This window comes from Trichomycterus rosablanca, chromosome 19 (genome assembly GCF_030014385.1).
Source record: "Trichomycterus rosablanca isolate fTriRos1 chromosome 19, fTriRos1.hap1, whole genome shotgun sequence".
Lineage (NCBI taxonomy): Eukaryota > Metazoa > Chordata > Actinopteri > Siluriformes > Trichomycteridae > Trichomycterus > Trichomycterus rosablanca.
The window spans coordinates 6,128,484-6,142,726 of NC_086006.1; the positions used below are offsets into that span (position 1 = coordinate 6,128,484).

The window sequence follows — 14,243 nt, forward strand, 5'->3', positions numbered from 1 at the left end:
CAGGTGCAGAAGTACTGTAAAATGTTTGAGCAGTTTGGATCTAATATGGGAAGCTTTATTGGTTAGTCAGTGACTCACTAAGCTCCTATGCAGCGGTGTTGCTGAATACCAGAACAGAGAAGGTGAGGCTACACTACACCGTGTCCACGGTCTCCACACGCTCCATAGGCTACAGACCGAAATGGCGCAATATGAACTGCAGCATGAGCCAGTGGGCGGGTTCAACTGCGCATTTTTGCTGTAGCTGTAACACGTCTTAGGCTCAACTAATAAAACGAATATTTCTTAAATGAATCAAAAGAGTTGCATTATCCGAAGTGACATAAATGTCAAATTTGAACCCCGTAATCAGGTCTGTGGGCTTCTCACACACCCCCCGCCCTCCCTCTCATACACGCACACACACACGCAGGCTCACACTGTCAGATCAGAGATGCTGCTGGCTATGGAGGCTGAAATAGGACGGTATAGCGTGTGTGTTCCTCTGGTACTGATGCAGATGCGATGGATGTGATGGAATCAGGACACGTTTTGTCTTAGTTAGGCTACTTGTCAAGACCAAGATCAGAATGAAGATCGGGATCAATGCTCGGATGAAGTAACAGCAAAACACAGGCATCTACAGCGTTTCTTGCATAGAGAAATGCGGATTTGGATTAGTACTGAAGGAATCGACGATGCGCTTTCTTAACAAGCAGCGCCCCAAACCTGATCCATTATGGGAAAAGCTCTATAACTGATTGCTGGAACTGTTTAGTGCTGGAACGCCTGAACATCTAGACACTCTTTGTAATCGGCAACCAGAACATAACGGATTCATTTGGATGTATTGCTTAATGGGGAGGACAATACAACTTGGTTGATATCGGGGCGGACGGTGAGACCGGGCCACCCTAAACCGAATGCGCCAGGATCGAGTGGTGTAAAGGCGCATCCATGAACGGACTTACGTTGGACGAAGTGTTTTAGCACTGTTTGAACACTGTTTATTCGTTCAAAGATAGGGTTCGGGAGTTTGAATGCATATGATCACAACCACCATGATTTTTATGATCCTTGGTGCTTCTATTGTAATGGTAAGATTTATCATTTAAGATTTACGCACCATCATCCATTTTTTCTAGCCTGAACAATTTTCCCATTTCATATCCAAAACAATTCTATAGACAGATCCAGCATAGATATGTAAGTCAATTCACCCTAGCTACAGCAAGCTTCATAAATGCCATGCCAGTGTATGTTTAATATCAAGGATCTCTTCCCATTCCGACCTATGGGCATTGATATTTACATCCATTTTTATATTTCCCTGCAGCATTTCTCTCATGATAGCTTTAATCTGGCTTTGTTTTTATGATTTCCATGCTTCTCTACAGGCGATAGCGTGTCTAATGGACATGAACGCACTGCTGGACCGCTTTCACAACTACATCTTACCGCATTTACGAGGCGAGGACCGCGTCTGCCATTGCAACTGTGGAAGGTGAGGGGGGACTATTTAATTATTCATTTTATTACCCAAACAAGGGTTAATACGACTTTAAATGGTTTCCATCTGCAAAACAGTTCTAGGCCTGGTTAAATTTCTTACACTGCCTACCAGGGGCGGATCTAGAAAAATATTTATGGGGTGGCGAGAGGGGGGCAGGAATTTTTGAGGGGTGGCAAAATATGGCAGACGTATTTATACTGAATTTAATCACAGTTATCACAGTTTGATGAGAAATAGTATGTACACACTACAAAAGGGCACGGGCTGCCATTTACAAACTCATACAGACAAACTTAATCTCATGCAATCAATGTCTTGCATTTAAGGTTTCATGTGAAACAGTTCATATTAGGAATAAGTGACCATACAATGTAATCTCATTAATAGGAGATAGCAGTATGGTAACAATACTGTAGGTGGGGCATTATCAAAGGAAAGGCATTAAGGTAAGACACAGGTGATGAGTGGCAGATGTATGAGAGGGAAAGCAAACAGTTTTTGACTGTGGCAGCATTGCAAATTGGCCATAACTTTTCTTTTAATTTGTTGCTGCCAACTGGGGTGGCAGCAGGGGTGGCAAGGTTTTCTTTTAGGGTGGCATTTGCCACCCTATGCCACCCCGGTAGATCCGCCCATGCTGCCTACTAATGGACTCACTAAAACATCTTAATTTATTTATTTATAGGCAGAATATTATATATATATATATATATATATATATATATATATATATATATATATATATATATAGCTTTGATGCAGGTATTTTTGTAGGGTTTCCTAAAACACAGCCATATAATAGATTAGTAGTTTATTTAATGATCTGATGTGCAAATTGGAAGGTTCATGTATGCTTATATGTTGGAAGTGAAATCTGACAAAATGTTGAACTTTGGCTGACTGTGATCTGCCTTTTAATTTAGTTAAAAGTTTATTTAATCAGATTTTTTATGTTACATATTTACATATTTTTTACATCTAAAGTTATAGAGTGGGGCACTTTTGCTTATGTTTATTACTGTACCTTTGCTGCATATGTCTACTTCAGATTTACCTAATGCCATTTGACTTTGTACCTACCAATATATAGAAAAAAAAAGCATTGCATGAAACTTTTTGTTTCTTGTGCTTGTGCTTGTTTTTGCATGGTGTGTATTGAAGATAATGATAATACAGTTAATTTCTCTCAGCTCTTTATGAATGATAACTGGCTTTTCTTTTATGTTCCTCAGTATTGGTTTAAAACATGTTGTTGAAATCTGTCTAAATAGTGATTTCTTGTAATTCCTGTAAATTTTAGAAAGCTTCTTCACCTTTACCATTACAGCATATTAAAATGATTTTTGTAAAGTCGGTTACGGATCAGCATTCTAGAAGAATCAGTGATACAACTTTATTTGTTTTTATTATGCTTGATACCTTGATACTGCCTACCAATGGACAGCTAGACAGTTCAGACAGCTAGATAGTTTAGACAGCTAGATAGTTTAGACTATCTAGCTGCCCATTGGTAGACAGTATGAAGGTATCAAGCGAAGACTATAATAAACCATGGGAATATAGTATATAGTTTTGCCCCCTTGCAGCTAGAACAGCCTGTACTCATCTAGGAAGCCTTTTCACAAGATCTAGATCCTTGCATTTTCCTGGATCTGGGAATTTGTGCCTATTCAGTTAAAGAGAAGCAGTCATTCTAAAACAAGAAAGAGCCATTCCAAAACTGTTGGATTATATAAATACTGGATTACATACATACTGGATTATATTATATACATACTTTTATGTGATATATTTAACTGGATAGTCCGAGCTTAAGAACCCCTGCTTCATATTCAGTTTTCAATATCAAAATCATCCCCAACCATGTTGTCTATGATTCAGTCTTAAGTGCCCTGTATTCTCCTACCCAAGGGTTTTGAATCAGGTCATCCCCAGATTACTCTCAATGTTGCCCAGCTAATTGTTCTTGCTACACAACAGCACACTTAAGCTGTTGTCTGAAATAATGCCATAGATTTTACATACATAAACTGTTAGATTAATTGCGGGTGATTCAGTCACTTTTTAGTCAGACTTTTTCATATTTTATGCATGGCATGAATGCCAGTGTTTAAATCAATATTAAAAAAGGTAAGTAAATTAGTGATGGAATGTCAGTGTCATAATCAATACTAAAAAAGTTAAGTAAATTAGTGATGGAAAGCCAGCCAGCGACAAAATAGATGAATATGTTCAGAATTAATGGTGAAAAGACCCTTTCCTCCTCCTGTATGAGGAGTTATACTCTCCAAGGTCACATAAAGTCATGATTTTACAAATGTTTGTGTAGAAACTCCTACTTTGCCAACATAACAGCATTGCTTTTAAGCTAAATAACCAAAAAACATTTTTGACGCCCTTTACCCATTATATAGGGTGAAAAAAGTTCTAGACAGTATAGGTTTAACATGATTTGTAAGCACTTTACCATTTTTTTCTATTTAAGTTGATCTTTACCGCAGGTATTAAGACACATGTTTTGTTTCTTTCTCAGACACCATGTGCATTATGTAATTCCCTATGATGGGGACCATTCATTGGTGGACTCATCTGAGAACTACTTTGTGAGTGACAGTGTGACCAAGCAGGAAATGGACCTCATGCTGGGGCTGCTGTTGGGCTTCTGTATCAGCTGGTTGTTGCTGTGGCTGGATGGAGCGTTACACTGTGCTGTAAGGGCCTGGAGAGCCAGTCGCTACTACGGTGAGTGAGATAAACCATTTATATTGCCCGTTTATGTACAATTAAAAGAATGACTAAGAATGCATACTGCTGGTCATAAATGGTGCATGATGTTGTAACTATGAGTAACAGTATGAGATAAATTATTCACTTTAACACCTCCGTTATTAAGGGAATAAATTAGTCACTCAGAATTAACACCGTTTATGTCCGGTGTTGTAATTGATGAAATCTTTAAAGCATCAGTATCCTGGGTATTCCAGTTTTCTACCACCTCCCAAAATATGCATAAAGTGTAAGTAAATAAGTTAGTGTGCGTTGCCCTGCGATTATTTCTGTTATATATCAATTTATAGGAATAGGGTGTTTAAAAATTACCCTGCTAAGAAATATAAATCAATTTAACAAATCATCCTGCCTTTAAACTAATTATAAATACTTTTTGCATTCTGTTATAGCCAATAATTCTGTGTAGTGAACAAGTTCAGCCTGACACAAGATCTGTTCTCATGCCCATGTGACATTTAGACTGTCGCTGGCTGTATGAGTTAAGACAGATTTACAGGGCACAGATATACTCTTTTTGAACACTACACAGGAATAATAAATGGCCATAGTATATGAACACCTGTTTATAAGCTTGTTGGACATCCTCTTTTAAAACCATTGGCATTAATATAGATTCCCATCAGTTCACCCCCTTTGGCTACAACAGCCTCCAGTCTTTCAGTGTTTCAGTGAGAATTTTGTACCCATTCATTTAAAAATAAAACATTTGGCACCACTGTTGGACAGGAAGTCCAGGCGTTCCAATGCAACATTGTTCAGTAAGTTGTGGTCAGGGATTTGTGCTGGCCTCTGGAATTCCTCCACATCAAATCGGTCAAACAATGTCCTTATGGACCTTATCTTGCTCATCAGTGCACTATTCCTCAGGAAATACAGGTTCATAAAACATGCAAAATAATAAAGATGTAGCTTTCAGGGTACCACTCCATTGTCAAGCGTAGTACCTATAAGGGTGCTTAATTTTTAGAGTGTATACAGTCACTGGAAACATAAATGGTTCCTCTAAAAGTAAAATAAATATTTATATGTAAGTATGAATTGCCACAAACCACGTCATGTATAAATCTTGGATAAGATAAACAATAGCCTGTGTTTTCTGTTTTGTTTGATATCTTGATACCTATAGTCATTTGCCTTCATGAGTGGTCATGACAGTTTAATGTCAGGAATTATATCAACAATTACCAGTGCCATCATGTTGATTCTGACTTCTTACAACCTTCTGGCTCCTGGATAGTGTTTCTCTAGATTATCTTATTTTTGTTTGTGTCCTCAAGCTTCTTCATGGCTTGTTCATTGTTCCTCTAATTGTATCCATCTATCTTGCTGTTGTCTATTTCCTTTTTGACGATTCATGTCTTCCAAGCATACTTGTCTTGTCCAGTGAATTGGTTCTTCTCATAATGTGTCCAAAACATGAGAGCTATAGTTTGGTTATCTGGGCTTCAAATGAGAGGTTAGGTTTGATTTGGTCAAGGATTCATTTGTTTGTCAGAGGTAGCACAGTGGTTAAGGTACTGGACTAGTAATCAGAAGCTTGCTGATTCAAGTCACCAACACCAAGTTGCCACTGTTGGACCCCTTAGAAAGGCCCTTAACCCTCAGTTGCTTGAAGTGCATTCAGTCACAACTGTAAGTTGCTTTGGATAAAAGTATCTGCTAAATGCCACACATATAAATGTCTTCCAAGTACTCCTAACACTTGTCACCAGCACCAAATTTTAAGGGCATCAGTGTTCTTCTTGTCACTCTTTTTTATTGTCCAGCTTTCACTTTCATAAAAAATTCTATGAAGACCTTAGTCCCACTCTTACAATATGCAAATGTCATAATAGCTTGTTAGAATGTGACATAAGCTGCTTTTACATCACATATTATGAAAGCTGTCATGACACTTATGGCTACTGATTAATTATAATACCTGACATTAACAGTTATGTCCTTTAATGATAGCCTATATGATCGCTGGCATGACAGATTAATAACATTTTTATATCAGTGTTATGGCAGAGGCTTTGTAAAGTGTTACACATTTAATAACTGATGTGCAATGAAAGAGAAAGGTTTTATTTTTTAAAAGAACTATTTAGTTTTTCAGGTAAAAGATATTACACAGCCACAGTTTTGTGAACATCTGAACATCAGCTTGTTGGACATCCCGTTTCAAAACCATGGCTTTAATATAGGGTTAGTTCTTTGTTTGTGGTAATACAAGTCTCCACGTTGTTGTGTCTGTGGAGCGTGTGTGTGCCTATTCAGTCAAAAGAGCATTTGTGAGGTCATGCACTGATTTTAAACAAGAAGGTCTGGTCACTGTTCCAATTCCACTGAACCTTGTTTAGTACACAGAGGATGCTTAAATAACCTTCAAAGATCTTTAAAGATGTACCAAATGCAGTGTTCTCTAAAACACTTTTTCTTATAGTGAATGTAGAGATGGAAAATGTAGATGGTTAATTTAAAAGTGAGTGATTATAGCACGCACAAACTGTGCCTTAAAGTATGCAAAAATAAATACATAAATAAACGAAGCAAGTTAAGTGTCTATGTCCTTACACCTGTATGTATTTGGCTAGTAGGATTAAAAAAAACCTCTAGGAGTTTTAAGTAAATCTTTGTAGACACAGGAAAATGACAACGGTGAGTTGATGGATGAGCATATGATCCCCTTCAACTGGATTGAGGATCTGTCCAGGATGTACTCCTGCCTCGCGCCCACTGTCTCTGGGCAATGTCGTATGCAGTGATCAGTATACAGTAACTATCTTGTAGTTTGTGGCACAGATTAAATCACATTAAGATGTCTGAGAACACATGTATTGCTGATCATACATTCATTTTGATTTTCTTTCTCAGGGTACAAACATTTACTCATTTCATGTACAACTTCTACTCATTTGTTAAATGCAACATTCAAAATTAAAAAGACATGGCAATTTTGTAGATTTTATTTGTTCTAATATGTTCAATTCTGATAAAACAGGAATTGTGCATTAAAATTTACCCCCAGATTACCATATTAATTCTTTAAATGTTTGAACATTAACAAAAATAAAGAAAACCTTGTGGGGATGCCCCCATAGTGAATCTCTGCGTGGCTGTGACGTCAACAGCAGATCAGCCTCATTTGGCCTCTCAGATGAGGAGTAAAGGTGAGACTGACAAATAGAATACTGATAGTGTCATGTTGCACTTTGCCTTGTGAGAAACACACACACACACACACACAGTTTTCGTCCCTCCTGCACCCTCATGCTTTGTGAGTGCTATAAATAGAAATGGAGCAGCTGGAAAGCAACAGGGAGACATGGGCATGACCACACACACACACACACACACACACACATTTTCCCATTTTCTAATTCCATCTCACCCCACCCATTCCTCCACAGACCTTTAAAAGAATCCATTGTCCTGCTTCCTCACACTGACCCTTTCAACTCCATCCAAGCTCTTTCTCTAAATGTTCTTTTCTAATAACGGGGGACCAGTATGGTCGGTGCTGCAGTTCCATACTGTGGCTATCTTCGTAATTAAAAAATGCAAATCTAAAAGGGCAGAAGCCAATGTCTTGGCAGAGTCGTTTTCTATTCTAATTAGAAAAGAGCCTCTATTGTGTTACCTCTATACCTCTATACAATATTAAATTTATCTTTGCTTTGAGTGGCATATACGACTCCTGGTTTATTCAAATTACAGATAAAAAACTGCTTTTATTTATTAACTTCCTTCTGGATACCCTTCACAACAGTCCTTGTCGATGGCATAGCCAGAATGCTATAAATAACTGTCCCCTCCTTTCAGGTAGGACAGTCTCTCTCTCTCTCTCTCTCTCTCTCTCTCTCTCTCTCTCTCTCACTCTCTCTCTCTCTCTCTCTCACTTTCTCTTTCTCTCTCAATCTCTCTCTCTTAAATTGCTGAGGTTGCTCCTGGTTTGGTTGCATATACAGGTCCTTCTCAAAAAATTAGCATTTTGTGATAAAGTTCATTATTTTCCATAATGTAATGATAAAAATTTAACTTTCATATATTTTAGATTCATTGCACACCAACTGAAATATTTCAGGTCTTTTATTGTTTTAATACTGATGATTTTGGCATACAGCTCATGAAAACCCAAAATTCCTATCTAAAAAAATTAGCATATCATGAAAAGGTTCTCTAAATGAGCTATTAACCTAATCATCTGAATCAACGAATTAACTCTAAACACCTGCAAAAGATTCCTGAGGCTTTTAAAAACTCCCAGCCTGGTTCATTACTCAAAACTGCAATCATGGGTAAGACTGCCGACCTGACTGCTGTCCAGAAGGCCATCATTGACACCCTCAAGCAAGAGGGTAAGACACAGAAAGAAATTTCTGAACGAATAGGCTGTTCCCAGAGTGCTGTATCAAGGCACCTCAGTGGGAAGTCTGTGGGAAGGAAAAAGTGTGGCAGAAAACGCTGCACAACGAGAAGAGGTGACCGGACCCTGAGGAAGATTGTGGAGAAGGGCCGATTCCAGACCTTGGGGGACCTGCGGAAGCAATGGACTGCGTCTGGAGTAGAAACATCCAGAGCCACCGTGCACAGGCGTGTGCAGGAAATGGGCTACAGGTGCCGCATTCCCCAGGTCAAGCCACTTTTGAACCAGAAACAGCGGCAGAAGCGCCTGACCTGGGCTACAGAGAAGCAGCACTGGACTGTTGCTCAGTGGTCCAAAGTACTGTTTTCGGAAATCAAGGTGCCAGAGTCTGGAGGAAGACTGGGGAGAAGGAAATGCCAAAATGCCTGAAGTCCAGTGTCAAGTACCCACAGTCAGTGATGGTCTGGGGTGCCATGTCAGCTGCTGGTGTTGGTCCACTGTGTTTTATCAAGGGCAGGGTCAATGCAGCTAGCTATCAGGAGATTTTGGAGCACTTCATGCTTCCATCTGCTGAAAAGCTTTATGGAGATGAAGATTTCATTTTTCAGCACGACCTGGCACCTGCTCACAGTGCCAAAACCACTGGTGAATGGTTTACTGACCATGGTATTACTGTGCTCAATTGGCCTGCCAACTCTCCTGACCTGAACCCCATAGAGAATCTGTGGGATATTGTGAAGAGAAAGTTGAGAGACACAAGACCCAACACTCTGGATGAGCTTAAGGTCGCTATCGAAGCATCCTGGGCCTCCATAACACCTCAGCAGTGCCACAGGCTGATTGCCTCCATGCCACGCCGCATTGAAGCAGTCATTTCTGCAAAAGGATTCCCGACCAAATATTGAGTGCATAACTGAACATAATTATTTGAAGGTTGACTTTTTTTGTATTAAAAACACTTTTCTTTTATTGGTCGGATGAAATATGCTAATTTTTTGAGATAGGAATTTTGGGTTTTCATGAGCTGTATGCCAAAATCATCAGTATTAAAACAATAAAAGACCTGAAATATTTCAGTTGGTGCATGTGCAATGAATCTAAAATATATGAAAGTTTAATTTTTATCATTACATTATGGAAAATAATGAACTTTATCACAATATGCTAATTTTTTGAGAAGGACCTGTAGAGTCACTGATGTTGACCGTAGCCAGTCCGTAAACGTAACCAGGAAATTCTCATTGTCAAAGTGTTTTGGGAAAGCGACATCTGTGATTTCATTCACACCACCATGTTGTAATTTAACCCTGTAAAAGATTTAAGACAGTGGTATTAATGTTTTATTTGTATGCACCTAGCACTGCTAAGCAGTAGGTAAAAAAGACAAAAGTTAAACACTCGCCTGCACCACACAGTTGGTCTATTGGATCTGCCTGAGCCACTCAGTGAGATTTGTTGATGTGACATGTAAAATGCCAATTAAATTAAAAATCACAATTAAAATGTCATTCGTTGCTCTAACTCTGTGTGTAGTTTGGCTCTGCCACTAGAATTGTGGCTTAATGTGGTGCTTGTACATACAGTAGGAAGTAAAAAGTTACCTTAGATGTGACATTTAGGACTGTAGCAGAATGTTTCCTTTCAGTAAACCTTCATGTGTTCCATTTGTTAAAAATTTTTTTGTGCTTTTCCCCTAAACTTCTGCTCTTCTATAATATTTCTTTATTTGTAAAGCATTGTTGCTCTTCTTTTCTTACACCACTATTACACCATTATTAGTCAATCAGCAATCATCTTTAATATTTTTTATACAGCTTTTAGGGAAGATTAACAAACTCATCCAAATTTGTTGATCTGCCCAGTAACAGAGCATGAGCTGCAGTTAATAAAAAGAGTTTGTGTTTGGCTTTATGTGTTCCAGAGGAAACACATACTAGCCCTTACTTTCCTAGGTAGGGAACTGTTGTGTAGTAGGGCACAATACTGGGGTAAATCTTATTAATCCTTTTTTTTTATATCTCTCCTCACAGACACACCATCCTGGTCCTGGCTCCCACAGTTCTGCAACTTGCGGGATCTCCGTAGACGTACACAGTTACGACAGTTGGAGGACTCCAGTGGAAACATGGTGCATATCAAGCAGAAGCTCTATCATAATGGTCATCCAAGCCCCCGTCACCTATGACTCTGAACGGTATCTCTAAAATGCCCCGTTACCAAATGCTGCCTCAGAGACCCTCTTCAACACTCCCACTATGAGTGAAACCACATTTTTGACTTTTTACAGCCACTCGATGCAATTCATGTATTTGGGATATGAGGAAATAAATCACTACTTTTGTCCGTGCACCGTAGGGTGGTGGGGGTGCAAGTAAGATTATGAGGGTCTTTTTTCTGTACAGGCACTGTCATTTTTTTTAAATCTAGGCATGCACTTTTAAATGGGTGGGGAAAAGAAATCTGAGGAGTGTGTAAATGGGCATTGAAATTGGGTTGTCACTCGGCTTTTCTTCTTTTTTTTTTTTTTTAATTAATTTATTCATTTTTGATTGGAATCTGTTGATTTCTTGTGTGTAAGGGGCTGATAAAAGGGTTGGGGAGTGCGCCAAGGTTTTGTGACAGCATAGTTTACGGTTATTGTTGATGTACATAGTTATACATACTGTTTTATTTGACTTAAGTCCATACAGGGTTAGGGGTTGTTAGAAATGAGCTATAAATCATGTGCCAAGAACATAGAGTAACTGAGAGTAAAAAATAAAAAGTCTAAAAGCAGAAGTGTGATGAGTTATTTGACTGGAGTAAAACAGATCTCTGTAAAATAATGACTGACCAGCTTTGTTACTTAGTGAAACAAATGAATGTATTTCATTTTATCTGTAAATAAAGGAGAGGAAGGGAAATAATGGGAGCTCTTTGTGTATGTCCACTGACCATGACTGGTTAAATAACAGAGGGACTTTAGCAGGTACACATCTTCGTTTTAAATTACTCTTACTGTCAAACAAGAACACCAAGACTGACAACACAGAGAGCTCTGACCCACTTTCCCTTACTCTCCATGTTCAGACATTGCTGTTGTGAAGATGAAATGTCTGTTTTATTAAAAGTGCCACAGAAGCACAAGTGGGTCCTGTTGTACAGTATTCTTTCTCATCATTTGAAGCGACAAAATCTCTTGTATCTATATTATAAGCCTAGTTTTTATGCACCCAGAGGTTTCCTGTTAAGTAAAAAATGACAGATGTGTATTTTTTTTATGCTTGCAACAGTAAGGTACTGAAACCCCCTTTTATTCGTGCACAAATACCCAGAATTGAATACAGTTATATACCAAGTAGATACTAAAAACAAATCTAGCTAGCTAATTACACCCCTACTGCCCAGACATCAAGACCAATTAGCTTATGACATTAATGAAACCCAAACATGCAATTCTGGATGGCAGACGATTGGAGGCACAATTACATTTTTTTTATTGTATTAGTTCTCTACCCCTAAAAGGCAAAAGAGAACAAAATCAAGGATTTTATTCCACAAAAAAGATGCAGGATCTTTTTGTACCTAGAATTATTTTAACTGTTACTTGTTTACATCTAAACCAGACCATTATTACTTTCCTTCAAATGTATTTTATTTGTAAAGAATCTAGTAGCTGTGTCCTGTGTTTTGTTGCTGAAAGATGACCTTGCTGAGGAACATTTGTAACCACAGCATCTGTCTCAAGTATAACCTGTTAACCTTGCTCTCACTTACAGGGTTATCCGGTGCTCCTGCACAAAAGCGAATTTTACATTCAGTGCTTCAGAGAAAGAGAACAAATTATAAAACATTTTAATAAATAACAGACTTTCAAATGCTTTAAGTGTAAAAAAAGTGTAACCTGCTTTATCCCAATCCAGATATTCTGGAAGCAATAAATGTAACATTGTAATTCACATGGGACTGGCTGCCAGGCATCACACGTGGACACCTTTGGACAGTTTAGATGAGTGCCATTAGTGACAATAACTGAAGCTGAGAATGTAACCTATATTTCTATATATAAATCATATTCACTTAATCAGTCTTTTACTGTCTGTTTTACCACTGCTTTATCCTTGTCAGGGTACCATTGAGTCTGATTCATTAGGCGAAAGGGAGGAAACACCCTGGACAGGTTGTCAGGGCAAACACACACACACACACACACACACACATGTACACACACACACACACACACGTACACACACACACACACAGACACACACACTTTGGGCAACTTTTAGTAGCTTCATTTGCCTGACTGCATGTATTTGGACTTGTGGAAGGAAACAGAAATGACCCTGGCTGCCCAGCTGTTTATTCAAACCCATGCTTATCTTGCTGTGAGGCGACTTTCTATCTAAATTTTGACCTTCACTATTCATTTAATATTTTAACACTGAAAATGTTACCTTTTCATTCAAAATGTTAACTTAAAATCTTACAATTTATAAGTTGTAATTAACATACTGCTTTCTTTTTGTGCTACCATAAACATCAGGTTGTGTTTACAACTACTTGTAATCAGTGTTTCAGAATCTTTATTGGCCAAGTATGCTCACACATACAAGGATTTTTGGATTTTTAGTAATAATAGCTCACAGTCCACATAAACAGACAACATATAACATTTTATAATAGTAAAAAAACACAAATGTTTAAGAGTTCAAGAGAGGCTTTATTGTCATTTCAGCTATATACAAGTACATATTGAAAGAAACAACGTTCCTCCAGGACCAGGGTGCAACACAGAACAAAAATGCAAGACAATACAATAAACACAGTGCAAATAAAACACAATATGTTAAATACAAAAAAGGCCTACAATAAATACAAAATACATAGTAATTAAAAGAGACAAGACTAGAGACAAGTGTAGTGTTGGCCAGTACATGGTACTGAATATATGATAAGTAAGGTAAATATGAACATATTCTAATATACAGTTAGCAGTGTAGGGTTTTTACCACACACACACACACACACACACACAGACACACACACACACACACACACACACACACACACACACACATGTTGTTGTTGTTGTTGTTTATTAGGATTTTAACATCATGTTTTACACACTTTGGTTACATTCATGACAAAACAGGTATTTTACTCAATTCATCAATTCACAAGGTTATATTGAACAAACTGTCATGGACAATTTTGTATCTCCAATTCACCTCACTTGCACGTCTTTGGACTGTGGGGGGGAAACCGGAGCACCCGGAGGAAACCCACACAGACACGGGGAGAACGTGCAAACTCCACTCCACCTGGTGATCGAACCCAGGACCTTCTTGCTGCGAGGCGACAGTGCCATACACACACACACACACACATAAACGCAAACAATGAACTATCCAAGTATCAGAGGAGCACTTGAAGGTAGCACATAATGTGCAGCGTTTTATATCAGACTGTGTCGGTTCATTGCATGGAAATCAGGTGAACACCAGGTGGCGCGCTTTACCCACACCTTTAACATCAAACGTGACCACACTAGAGAGGAAGAAGATGATGGGCGGTGTGTTGTATTTAGATAAGCTCAGCAGATGTTGCCACTTCTACAACACAGTTCAGATC

At 38.5% G+C, this 14,243-nt stretch overlaps 1 protein-coding gene across 1 annotated transcript; it reads left to right on the forward strand.

Moving 5' to 3' along the window:
- The first annotated feature begins 1,019 nt into the window (after window positions 1-1,019).
- Window positions 1,020-11,768, forward strand: tmem240a (transmembrane protein 240a). Its single transcript, XM_063015692.1, has 4 exons — window positions 1,020-1,076; window positions 1,377-1,483; window positions 4,026-4,234; window positions 10,661-11,768. Exons 1-4 carry the CDS (start codon window positions 1,020-1,022, stop codon window positions 10,813-10,815), a joined length of 528 nt encoding a protein of 175 aa, XP_062871762.1. The 3' UTR covers window positions 10,816-11,768.
- The last annotated feature ends 2,475 nt before the right edge of the window (window positions 11,769-14,243 follow it).